The sequence below is a fragment of the Anabrus simplex genome, chromosome X, assembly GCF_040414725.1.
Source record: "Anabrus simplex isolate iqAnaSimp1 chromosome X, ASM4041472v1, whole genome shotgun sequence".
Classification (NCBI taxonomy): Eukaryota; Metazoa; Arthropoda; class Insecta; order Orthoptera; family Tettigoniidae; genus Anabrus; species Anabrus simplex.
In genome coordinates, this window is record NC_090279.1 from 223,129,644 (window position 1) to 223,142,026 (window position 12,383).

The 12,383-nt window shown below is 43.7% G+C and overlaps 1 protein-coding gene across 1 annotated transcript in view; it reads right to left on the reverse strand.

Moving 5' to 3' along the window:
- Positions 1 to 12,383, reverse strand: part of LOC136885953 (uncharacterized) — an 83,191-nt gene that overhangs the window by 17,635 nt on the left and 53,173 nt on the right. Inside the window, exon 2 of the mRNA XM_067158652.2 lies at positions 7,048 to 7,145. Coding sequence (XP_067014753.1) covers positions 7,048 to 7,145 — 98 coding nt within the window. The remainder of the gene's footprint in view (positions 1 to 7,047; positions 7,146 to 12,383) is intronic.

Genomic DNA, 12,383 nt, shown 5'->3' on the forward strand with positions numbered 1-12,383 from the left:
GTGGTGAGGGGAAGATGCATTACGTTGGACTCTGTCATAGACGGTAAGCAAGATGGCGATGGTTACTCAGTTTCTAATGAGAGGCCACAGGGCTACTACAGTAAAACTTGCTCAAAGCGGAATCGCAAGGGTCTGAGTTTCTTTTCCGAATTAGACAAGTTTCCGGATTGAACGAAAAGATTCACAAATTAATTGCCCCTGATCCATTAGACTCTTGCATAGGCCTGCACTCGTACTCAATGAAAACCGGACAATTTCTGCCTTTAATACACACAAATTGTTCCTTCTTCCACAAAGAAACCTGTTTCACCTTCCTTCATGTCATGCCTTTAGCGCTGTACAGTCAACTTGACAGCAAATTTCATGATGTCATGATCTTGTTCATGAGTGCGTACTTTTTCCTGACTTTCTCTTTCCTCCTCCTCCTGGTCTTCGTCCCTTGGATTATTGTCTTCTTCATTCTCTATACGGCAGATATTAAGAAGCTGTACAGCAGACCGGAAACTGTAGTGAGTAGCAAGCTGGTTGTATTAGTCTACATTACATGTTGTTGGCTCAGCGTAGATATCAGTGCAGCATTTTCAGGTGTGCCGATGTCATCATCGCTTTACGAGTGTTGAGGTTTGATCTGCTTCATAGCCGAACTGATCCAGTTGACAGCATGCAGTATGGAAACTGGCCATGCAAGGGAGTAGGTAGGTGTTGTCAGCTTGATCAGTGACACCTGTAGTGAGATTTAAAGGTGTAAATCACTCCTTGGTCCATAGGTTGAACAACACTAGTTGTGTTAGGCTAGCTTGACATTGGATAGCAACACTAGTGAGTGACAAGTGGCATTGTCGAGAAAAACAATAACTTTGCAATTTTAAAACACCTTGGTTTTGTTGATTTTCCGATTACCAGGGACTTTTCCATTTCCCCCACCATGTTACCACACAACAGTTCTGCAAGTCTTTCTTTCGACATTTTACTCCCACCACACTTTTCCCCATGAAGCACAAGTGACTTTCAAGGAGAGGCTCAAAAAAACAATCATGTTTCGTTGGCTACAAACCCGCTTGTGGAACAGAACCATGGGGTATTTGTAGAGTTGTCTACACGGGCGGTTTGCACGCGTCCATGAGCGGGCAGGCGGGTCTAAACGTCAGCAGAGGCGTTATTCCCGCTAGCGGTAGAACAGCGAATCATACTCTACGTGGCGGCAGTGAGCAGTTCACCCGCTTCTGTCGCACGATAGGAACTGCCTGAAGTGTAGTATATTCTTTACTAGCTCATGTACCAGTGCTTCGCTATGGAATTCTACATTTTATACAGAATTCTAGGTTAGGTACCGTACACATTGTGAGCATAGCTCTTAACGTTACCCTAGAAACGCGACGGGGAAGTCGCCAAACACCTTTTCTCATATGAAGACTGGGTTAGGGAATATTCATTGTAACGGTAGGCCCACTTGCCTACCATCAGTCACAATCAAGTTGGGGAGCATTATAATGGCAGACACTCAATCTCCACCTGCCTTTTTACATCTTCAGAAAGACCATTTTCTCAACTGAAATGAACATAGGTCATTACAATGATGTCAGTACGAATGACATGAGTAAAAGCAATACTTTCATATGAAATACTTGGTCAAATGAAACTCCACACATTTTCTTACTTTTAACAAACAAGACTAAGCAGCCGATCTAACAGTCCAAAGTTCCAGAGCTGGAATGACCGAGCCGCAGGCAGCCGTGATTCGTGAACACTTTTCGTCTTTTTTCGGCGTCGGGGGGAGGGGGTCGAATAATGGAGAGTCCCAGGGCAAAAACTATGCCCTTTTAATAATGTGTTTCTTAGAAATACACAATGAAACGGAAAATCTCAATTCACTACACTCGCGGGGGAAGAAACTATCTGACTTGGAGGAGGCAAATTCTTCCTCAAAGCCAGAGGAGAAAGCCCCTCTTCACTGCTAATTTGGAATAAAATGAATATAGATTTAATAAGCGTGCAGCAGAAGAAGCTTTCCTTAAGAAACGGCTCTTTTCAGGGTTGAATTTTGAATTATTTAGTGAATTGTGGTGCTATAATTTGGAGTAGGCCTAAATTGTAATTCTAGACCAGGTCATAATATCTACTACTACTACTACTACTACTAAGTGAGCCTCTGCCCTAAATGTGCACACTGCTCATTTAAAACAGCGCGTCAGAGTAGGGATCGAATAGCTGGAAATACTATGATGAACCAGTGTGTTAAGTACTAGCAGTATCAGGAAATGTATGAACCAGAGGAATGGAATGCTAAAGAAGAAAGTTTTCTAACTCCCCAGCTATTTCCCGGCAATATTTAGTCAGGCTGTTATACTCGGTACGCAGCATTAATTCCATCTATCGGAGTTTTTTGCTTTACGTCGCAACGACACAGATAGGTGTTATGGCGACGAGGGGATAGGAAAGGCCTAGGAATGGGAAGGAAGCGGCCGTGGACTTAATTACGGTACTGCTCCAGCATTTGCCTGGTGTGAAAATAGGAAACCATGGAAAACCATCTTCAGGGCTGCCGACAGTGGGGCTCGAACCCACTATCTCGCGGATGCAAGCTCACAGCTGCGCGCTCCTAACCGCACGGCCAACTCGCCCGGTCTATCGGAGTTGAGCGGCAGCATCAGAGACAAAGAACATCACAACAAACAATGGCCAATATAATGTTATTGTTGATAAATGTTATGCGCTTTCGATATTGTAGGCCTTCATATTTAGTTTTCTTCCAACTCTAAAATACCACTCTTACAGTACAGTAGGTGCGGTAAAACTGCCCGAAGGCAGGTTCGAACCTCCGCATAGATGTGCCTGAGCCGGAGTTTACGTGGGGTAGGGTGGCCAGTTCCTTTCCGCTCCTCCATTCCCTTACCTTACCTCCACCAACAGGGCGTGGCAACCCATCCAAATCTTGACCACGCTCAGTGTTGCTTAACTTCAGAGATTTCACGGGACCCGGCGTTTCAACACGGCTACGATCGTTGACAATAAACCATAAATGATCGGAAAGTGTATTCTGTCTAACTTTTGTTATGCAGTACTTTTCGATAGGACCAATAACTTATTGTAGGTGCCTTCTCCTAAACTGCAATTTCATCCAGGGTGAATAAAACTGTTTATAGCTTAGACTGTAGTTCTTATTCGCCGACTCTATGTACCAATTTTCATTGTATTCTGTTAATCCATTTTTTCCTGGTTCGGCGTTGATATGGACTTAGCAACAAAAATACAAATTCATGAATGTCTATGTTATCATAGCCGGTACATGTATGAGACATAAATGATCGGAAATTTAATTCTATATAACTTTAGTTATGTACTATTATCGATAAGACCACTAATAATATAAATATTTGAAAATTAAATTTCAGGTCTTCCCCTACACTACCATTTCACTCGTTTAGTAATATGCACTTTAATAAGTTCAAACAGCTCATCGAACGAAGCAACTGACATTCTATAATACTGAAAAAAAGATTTCCGGATAGCTCCTGTGTTCGCAAAACGTTAAACAAAATTGTCCAGTGGTGAAGCGATTCTGTAACGCAGGGTGAGTCTTTTCTTACCAGGTTTCTGATAACTCCGACAACACAACCTATTTGTATGGCCGCCGGCGTTTTTGGCGCTGTCAATTCAACCGCTCCCGGTGTATCAGCCTGACTCTTCCCCTGGCGAAATATTTATGTACCTGCAGTACCGGGTATTTCACTTTCCGCATTATTCAGTCATTATTTTCGTAATTTCTTTCCGTGTCCATGTTGAACAGAAAGCCGGGACAAATAGTCTTACAGACTGAAAGGCGGCGGTAGATGTAAAACACCCAACTGTTCCCTTTCTTTTGCGGACCTAGTGTTAACTACACCGTGGTGTCTCACGGTTCCGAAACTGTCAGTAATGTTTTTTGCTGCAATAAGGTCAGATAGAATAAAGGTATCGGCAAAAGAAAGCGCCTAGTACGACTAAACGGTAGCCATGCCAGACTCGGCTAGGGTACGCCGCCCATCCACAGAGGCAAATGACATGTAGCAAGGTCATTTCCGTACCGGCCACGATGGCCCTGGGGGGGGGGGGGGTCAGCTCTTTGATCCCAGGTGTAGGCTATGTGCACTGACCTTCGGTTTAGAGGGTCCCGGGTTCGATTCCCGGCCGGGTCGGGGATTTTAACCTTCATTGGTTAATTCCAGTGGCCCTGGGGTTGGGTGTTTGTGCTGTCCCCAACATCCCTGCAACTCATACATCACACATAACACTATCCTCCACCACAGTGACACGCAGTTACCTACACATGGCAGATGCCGCCCACCCTCATCGGAGGGTCTGCCTTACAAGGGCTGCACTCGGCTAGAAATAGCCATACGAAATTATTATTATACCTCCGGAAGTGGAAAGCTCGTTTCTTGGTGGCGGGGAATCGAACCCACGCCTGACATGTAGGGGAGTTACGTGCCAGTACTGAGCAGACGGAGAGGTATTGATTGAGGCCGCTAGGGTAGGTCAGGTCAGTTTCAAAGACTTTAATATTACTTATCTAGACTCACAGAGCGCGCTGATGCTATGCAGAATATTGAACACTTTCGCGCATCGCCATGTTGCGGGCGCTTCAGCTTCGAATGCATGGCTAGCACGTGGTAATGTTTACAGACCCTTACATGTTTTCGATTTGAATCATGCCTGTTAGTGGGTCTGTTTTAGTATTATATGTGACGGAGTGATAATATATTGACAAATATTTTCAAGGAATGTGGGAGCTGATACATTACAGCAGTTTCGGCAATATTAGGCCTAAAGTTAGGCCTTACCTGTGGACTGGAAACATATTCACGAGGGTGAATTCGTGTGCAACCTTCATTTGTACAGGTTGCTATCGGAAGGGATCTGGTATTTCTTTTCACATGTGAGTAGAAAAATGGAACTGTTATAAAGAGACCTAAGCAGGTTATAGGGTGGTTGATTCAGAGAACGCATGGACATGAAGTTTAGAATATTTTGGCTTCTTTTTTTGTGCCTTTTTCCAATTCATCGGAGATAATTGTTTAGAACCAAATAGCTGTTCTGAAAAAGGCTACATATTTTTCACACAAACTGTGTTGGGGTATTACAAATTTGATAAAACTGGGCCTAGAATCCGTAAGATATGATTGATACAACTTGATAAAACCTTTTAATATTAGGGTAAGGTATTGCTTCAAATTATCAATTATCTGAAAAATGATTTATTAGTTTCGTATGTCTTCATTTCTCCAATCTTGTCAATCCTAGTCTGCAGTAGAAAACGCTAATCAAAATAACTGTTCACTATGATATTAATCTTTTTCTTTGCAAGTGCTTTTGGTGCTCACATTAGAGAAAAATTAGAACGCACTTTCAATTTTTAGGTGCTCAGATAATATTAATTCAGAATGAGTTTGTAAAAGCAGTATTATTTAAGAAGACAATAATATGAGGAGGGTTGTACATCTTAAATGATAACATTCGTACTTAAGCCTAACCGGGCGAATTAGCCGTGCGGTTAGGACCGCGCAGCTGTGAGCTTGCATCCGGGATATAGTGGGTCCGACCCCCATTGTCGGCAGCCCTGAAGATGGTTTTCCGTGGTTTCCCACTTTCACGCCAGGCAAATGCTGGGGCTGACTTTAACTGAAGCCACGGGGTCTTCATTCCCATTCCTAGGCCTTTCCTATCCCATCGTCGCGATAAGACCTTGCTTATCTGTGTCGGTGCGACGTAAAGCAAGTTGGAAAAAATAAAACTTAAGCCTAAACCACGCAGAGAAACTCAAACTAGCCATAGACATTCATTTCATTTTAAGAAATACACAATAGAAGACTAGCACCAGTGTAACAAATGTCAGGGAGCATTTTCCTAAATCCAAATAACACAATAATGATAACTTAACTTCTGCTCATCCAATTACGTATTTCATATCCAAACCAAACCAAACCCCATGGCACAACAGGCCCGAAAGGCCATGGCCTACCAAGCGACCGCTGCTCAGCCTGAAGTCCTGCAGATTACGAGGTGTCATGTGGTCAGCACGGTGAATCCTCTCGGCCGTTATCTCACCGTCAGATAGCTCCGCAATTGTAATCACGTAGGCTGAGCGGACTTCGAACCAGCACTCAGATCCAGGTACAAATCTATGATCTGGCCGGTGATTGAACCCGGGGCCTCCGGGTAAGAAGTAGATATGCCACCCCTACACCGCAGAGCCGGCATTTCATATTCAGAAAATGATAAATATGTGTCTGATTGTTTTAGAAAGATTTCTGCAGTCATGTACTTTTTAAACAGTGTGTTCAGAGAATTGAGTGAAATTTCCTGTAGGCCTAATGACTTATCAGAGAGGAATCGTAAACTATGTTACCTTTCATAGAAAGATTTTATTTCATAGGTTTCCTTTTTTGTTGATATTGACGATTATTGTTATCGGTACAGGAGTTTGTAAATATTTAATTTATGTGTTCTCCAATCTGCTGAGAGACAGGCAATTTTTATCTCACAATATGTAATCACACTTAAGTTGTAGCCTGTTTTTTGAGCATGTCTTTTTATTTTCAATAAAGCGAAATTGTAGAGTCTAGGTTTCTGAAGAAACAGATTGTCACGTGATCCTCGTCCTTTGAGTCTGGCCTTCTTGCCATACATACAATGTTCAAACACATCAGTTACAAACATACCCTTATATTAAAGTGAGCGACATGATCATTTTCGAGTTACCGCTAGTGTATTTTTGTAGTAGTGTATTTTTCAGTCTTCTTATTCAGTCTGCTAAAGTTTTTTTTTTTTAGGTGCGCCACCTATGGGCTATCCAAAGGATTTGTGTAGATTGTTCAGTTTTTTTACAGAAATATATTTTAATATTACCACAGTATATTTATTGCGTGTGTACACGGTAGTCGGTGTAGGCTGTCATTAATTTTGTAGGGCGGATGTTTTCATGTGTGCGAAATTTAAGTTAAAGCACGAATTCCATACTATCTCCGCGTCAAGCAACATGGCGGTACGCGGATGAACATGTCAGCTTACCCCCGTGATGACAGTCCAAAAGCGCTGGTGGCATGCTCGGCCGTAGTTCCAGCTCCAGTCGCAGCAGCTGCAGACTGCTGTACGTATCAGCACCGTCCCTGGAACAGACAAAGCAACAGTGTACACTACGGGGATGAGATCACATTAAATTACATTATCATTGTAGACTGTTATGCCTTTCTGCGTTCAATCTGCAAGCCTCTGTCGCCATAATCCTCGATTTGCAACTAGTGTTGTGGCCTCATTTAGTTCTACACCTTATCTTTAAATCTTTAGAAACTGAGTCTAACCATCGTCGTCTTGGTCTACCTCTACTTCTCTTACCCTCCATAACAGAGTCCATTATTCTCGTGGGTAACCCATCCTCATCCATTCGCCTCACATGACCCCACCACCGAAGCCGGTTTATGCGTACAGCTTCATCCATCGAGTTCATTCCACTAAATTACATGGCATATTTAATAATAATTTCGTGTGGCTATTTCTAGCCGGATGCAGCCCTTGTAAGGCAGAGCACCATCTGCCATGTGTAGGTAGCTGCGACTCGGCCGGGACCCCAGCACGCGGAGCCGGACGGCATGCTTAATGAAAATGGACATGGAGGTGCAAGTACTGTTCCGCCATTTGCCTGCAAGCAGAGCTCGGCCATCTTGGGAGATGCCAGACACCGGGGAAAATAAAACATTAAATCCAGCCCGCTTACATCTGATTAAAGCAACATATAAAAGTAATCATAGGGGCGGCCATCTGATATGATCGTGTCCCTCGTGTCACATATGGCTCGCGGACTGGGTCTTCCTAGGTGTACCCAGGGAGCCTGATGAGTAGGACCCGGTTTTTTAAAAATGCATATTTTGAACGTTGGTGCATATACAGATATATTTTTCTCGTATGTGTGATCGATTTTCTAAGATTTCTGAACGAAATGAAAATCTAATGAATTATATATTGTACATCCCTTGGCAACACGAGAAGCCTTCCCTGTTCAAGGAAAGTCCTTTCAGTGTTGCAATAGAAGCAGGTAAACGGGTAATGATACTTTTCACAACAGGTATTTCCTTCTTTCTGACATTCCTTTCTCCTTTCAGTAGCCTCCCAAGGTTTACTTAAACGAATGCGTTCATCTGTTAACTTGCTTCGTCTATTGCAGTATTTTACCAGATTAAACTGTGAAAGTACCTAGAGCTCTAGGCCTTTTTTAATTAAACAGTGGATATTAGGCAATAGTGACTATACAAGTGACGGTGTTGTAGTGTACTGTCAATGTGCGACAAGAGTGTAAAATGCGATTTTTAAAAATCACATTGAACAGCATTCGAAAACAATTTCACATCTCAGATCAAACGAACAGAGAGAGAATACGCAACAGCTACTTTTAACAGACGTGAAAACACGGTTTGAAGTTAGCATCGTACATTTTCCGCTAATATTTGTAAAGCTTTTGTATGCGGCTACATTCCGCTGCATTAATTGAATGATCCTCATCCACGGTCATTTCTTGAAAAGCATGTAAGGATGCCCTTAGGAAGAACTATTTACTTTCACTGCACGTTTCTGTCGTGGATTCGATACCATCTGACATTGGAAGGAACTGTGTCTGGATATCGGTAGATGAAAATGATATGGCGTATGGCTTTTAGTGCCGGGAGTGTCCGAGGACATGTTCGGCTCGCCAGGTGCAGGTCTTTTAATTTGAATCCCGTAGGCGACCTGCGCGTCGTGATGATGATGAAGACGAGACATACATCCAGCCCCAGTGCCAGCGAAATTAACCAATGATCGTTAAAATTCCCGACCCTGCTGGGAATCGAACCCGGGATCCCTGTGACCAAAGGCCAGCACGCTAACCAGTTAGCCATGGAGCCGGACATCGGTAGATGAAACAACCGATTCGTGTGGTCGATACATTGTGAACTTCATAGAGGGTAAATAATGTCCAGAAGAACCCGGCAAACTTCATTTACTTTCACGCAAAGTGCTAGAAAATACCAACCACGCTACAGTTGCAAGATTTGTTAATGATTCCCTGCAACTTCTGTGGCCTAGTGAATTGTTAGTCACAAATACAGCTGGCTAGTCTCTTCCAGCATGTTTTCCAAATCATCGTACCCTCCTTTCATCCGTCAACAAAGCACCAGCTCTTGTACAGTCGTACAAAACTCATCTGCCTCAGGTTTCTCTGTTCGCACAGACCTTCAATCATGTGAAAGATGTAGCTAAAACACTACGTGTGCTCGTGATGCAAAGTGCGAGTTTCATCCGTGTGCATTATTCGTCTTTCGAAAGCGATTAAGGGCCTAGAAACTTGCGGTGCATACGTACACGAATCCCTTCAGTTAATTCAAAACGCCATTTGTTTATAAAATGGCGTTTCTGTTGAAACTGGAGAAAAGGTTAAAAGGAAACTCAGTGCGGTATTGGACTCAAACCCTGAACTAAAGAATATCCAATCCATAAGCAACTACATAAATGGAATCGGGTAGACTTTCCCAAAAGAATGTTCCGAGCAGTCAGTACCAGAGTACAAGTATTGCCCAGTTACGTCCGTCGACGTAGTGCGATCATTTTCAGCGTATAAACTAATTCTGTCTGACTTCTGAAAACTGTTGATAACCTACTGCCATGTATCATTTTGCAAGCAATGAAACATTTTTATCAATTTAACACTGAGTTAAAATTAAATAATGGGTTTGGTAAGAGTATTTTGTTTCATTTTTAGTGCATATTTTAAACACTTTTAGAGCATATGTGCATGCATATTTTTGGAGGTTTAAGTGCATATGAATCCGGGCCCTACTGATGCCATCCTCTGACTTGTCTCGAGTCCCTCTTACGGTCGGTTACGCCTCTCGACTGAAGATGGACTGGTGGCTAACCAGCCTTCGGACATCTTGACATCAAGATATGTGAAAGTCTGAATCATTAAAGGATGTTTAATGTTTATATTTTTGTTTTTGTTATTTGCTTTACGTCGCACCGACACAGATAGGTCTTATGGCGACGTTGGGGCAGGAAGGGGCTAGGAGTTGGAAGGAAGCGGCCGTGGCCTTAATTAAGGTACAGCCCCAGCATTTGCCTGGTGTGAAAATGGGAAACCACGGAAAACCATCTTCAGGGCTGCCGACAGTGGGGTTCGAACCCACGATCTCCCGAATACTGGATACTGGTCGCACTTAAGCGACTGCAGCTATCGAGCTCGGTTTAATGTTTATCAATAGCACATGTTCTAATAACGAATTATTACAAACTTAAACTGTTCATGAACCATTAAACGAATTCATGCCTTCAATTACGCTTCATTTGTTACAAACTGAAGATGAGTAACGGCCAAACAGAATGTGATACAGGAAACGTCAGAATCAGGATGCCTCGGCTTTGGTAATAAAATATACATTCGGCAAACTGTAGCTAAAAACCTGCTTGTAGCCTGTTCAAGAGATGAGCACATTACACAGTTCATTCTGAAATGTAGAGCAAGTTTGTATAATAAATGGAAACCCTCGAAGAATCTGATTCTAACCCGGAAGAGCCGAAACTGGGTTTCGCTCTCCAAATGGGTTAATGCCCATGTTGTGTTTACAGGGCGAGTTGGCCGTTCGGTTAGGGGCGCGCAGCTGTGACTTTCACACCAGGCAAATGCTGGGACTGTACCTTAATTAAGGCCACGGCCGCTTCCTTCCCATTCCTAGGCCTTTCCTATCCCATCGTCGCCATAAGACCTATTTGCGTCGATGCGACGTAAAGCAAATAGCAAATAAGTACCCATCTTCATAAAAAGACAGAACACCTTCAAAGATTACTGACAGGAAGTTCATATTCACAGGATATGTTCGTGAGTTTGTCCGGCAGAAACGATTAGCATTTCAGTCACGTAGGTGCAGCATGTGTCCTGTTGCCTAGTGGACACTGATAACATGTTCCATGCGTGATGGCATCGACGAATATAAGGTGCGAATGGCGTCCTTGGGTATAGCCATCCATGCTGCATTCACCTGGTTCCACAGTTCCACGGCGCCGCACCCGTCGTTTCACCATATCTCACACATTTTCGATTGGCGACAAGTCCGGTGATCGGGCGGGCCACGGCTAAAACGTGACTTTCTGTGACGTGTTCGTGCAGAAAGGGTATGGCTACGGATCGCAGGATGGTCAGTGTCCTGGACACGCACCAACTGTGATTTGTGGTTGTACCCAATAGCACCCCACACGATAAGGCCTTGAGACAATGTGATGCTTCTCCCCCTGTCTGCGGCGAACTAAAATGCGGCCATCATTGCCAAACAAACAGAACCTGGATTCGTCCGAAAACGCTATCTGCTGCCATTCCTGTCCCCAGTGATGTCTAGCAGTCTAGCATCTTTATGCACATTATTCAAAGGCAGGCGGAGAAGTGGACGACGCGCCGGTAATCCAGACCGTAATAAACTCCTGATAGTGTACGATGTGTTACACTGTTCCACTGTTTCCCCAGAGCCGAGGAGGACGCAGATCTGTCCTGCAATGCCATTCGGTTGAGGTGTCGATCTGGGTGGTGCGACCAGACCCACCTCGTCGTGTTCTACCGCCTTCTGTGAACCATTCTGTACACACCCATTGCACTGCCGACACACTTTCTCCCACACTAGCAGCAATTTCACGTTCTCATGCCAATAATGCACCCTCTTTCAAACTCACTCGTTTGACGGTGCAGTTCTCGCACGCGTCTGCGAGGCATCCTGCACGTCTGCTCAAGTCGCACTGATCCATTACCTTCCGTTTATAGCGACGAGAGTCGCAGGCACATTTTGCCAGTCAGTGGTGGTACGCCAAGATATGGACGTGGACCTTGAACATGAGGCCCGACATGGTTCAGATGCTAATCATTTCTTCAAAACATACTAATGCACCTGCTCCGTGAATATGAACTTCCTATCTATAGTCCTTCAAGGTGTTCTGGTTTTTATGAACATGAGTGTAAATAATACTCGTATACTCTCAACTACTTTAGTGGATGTGGTGGTGTTTGTTTTAAGAGGAATTGTAACTAGGCAACCATCCTGTATATAACACTTACATGCCGGGCTGAGTGACTCAGGCGGTTGAGGCGCTGGCCTTCTGACTCCAACTTGGCAGGTTCGATCCTGGCTCAGTCCGGTTGTATTTGAAGGTGCTGAAATACGTCAGCCTCGTGTCGGTAGATTTACTGGCACGTAAAAGAACTCTTGCGGGACAATTCCGGCACCTCGGCGTCTCCGAAAACCGTAAAAGTAGTTAGTGGGACGTAAAGGAAATAGCATTATTATTATTATTAATACTTATCAGAGAGAAAATATGGAAAGGATCCGTCACTTAAAAAA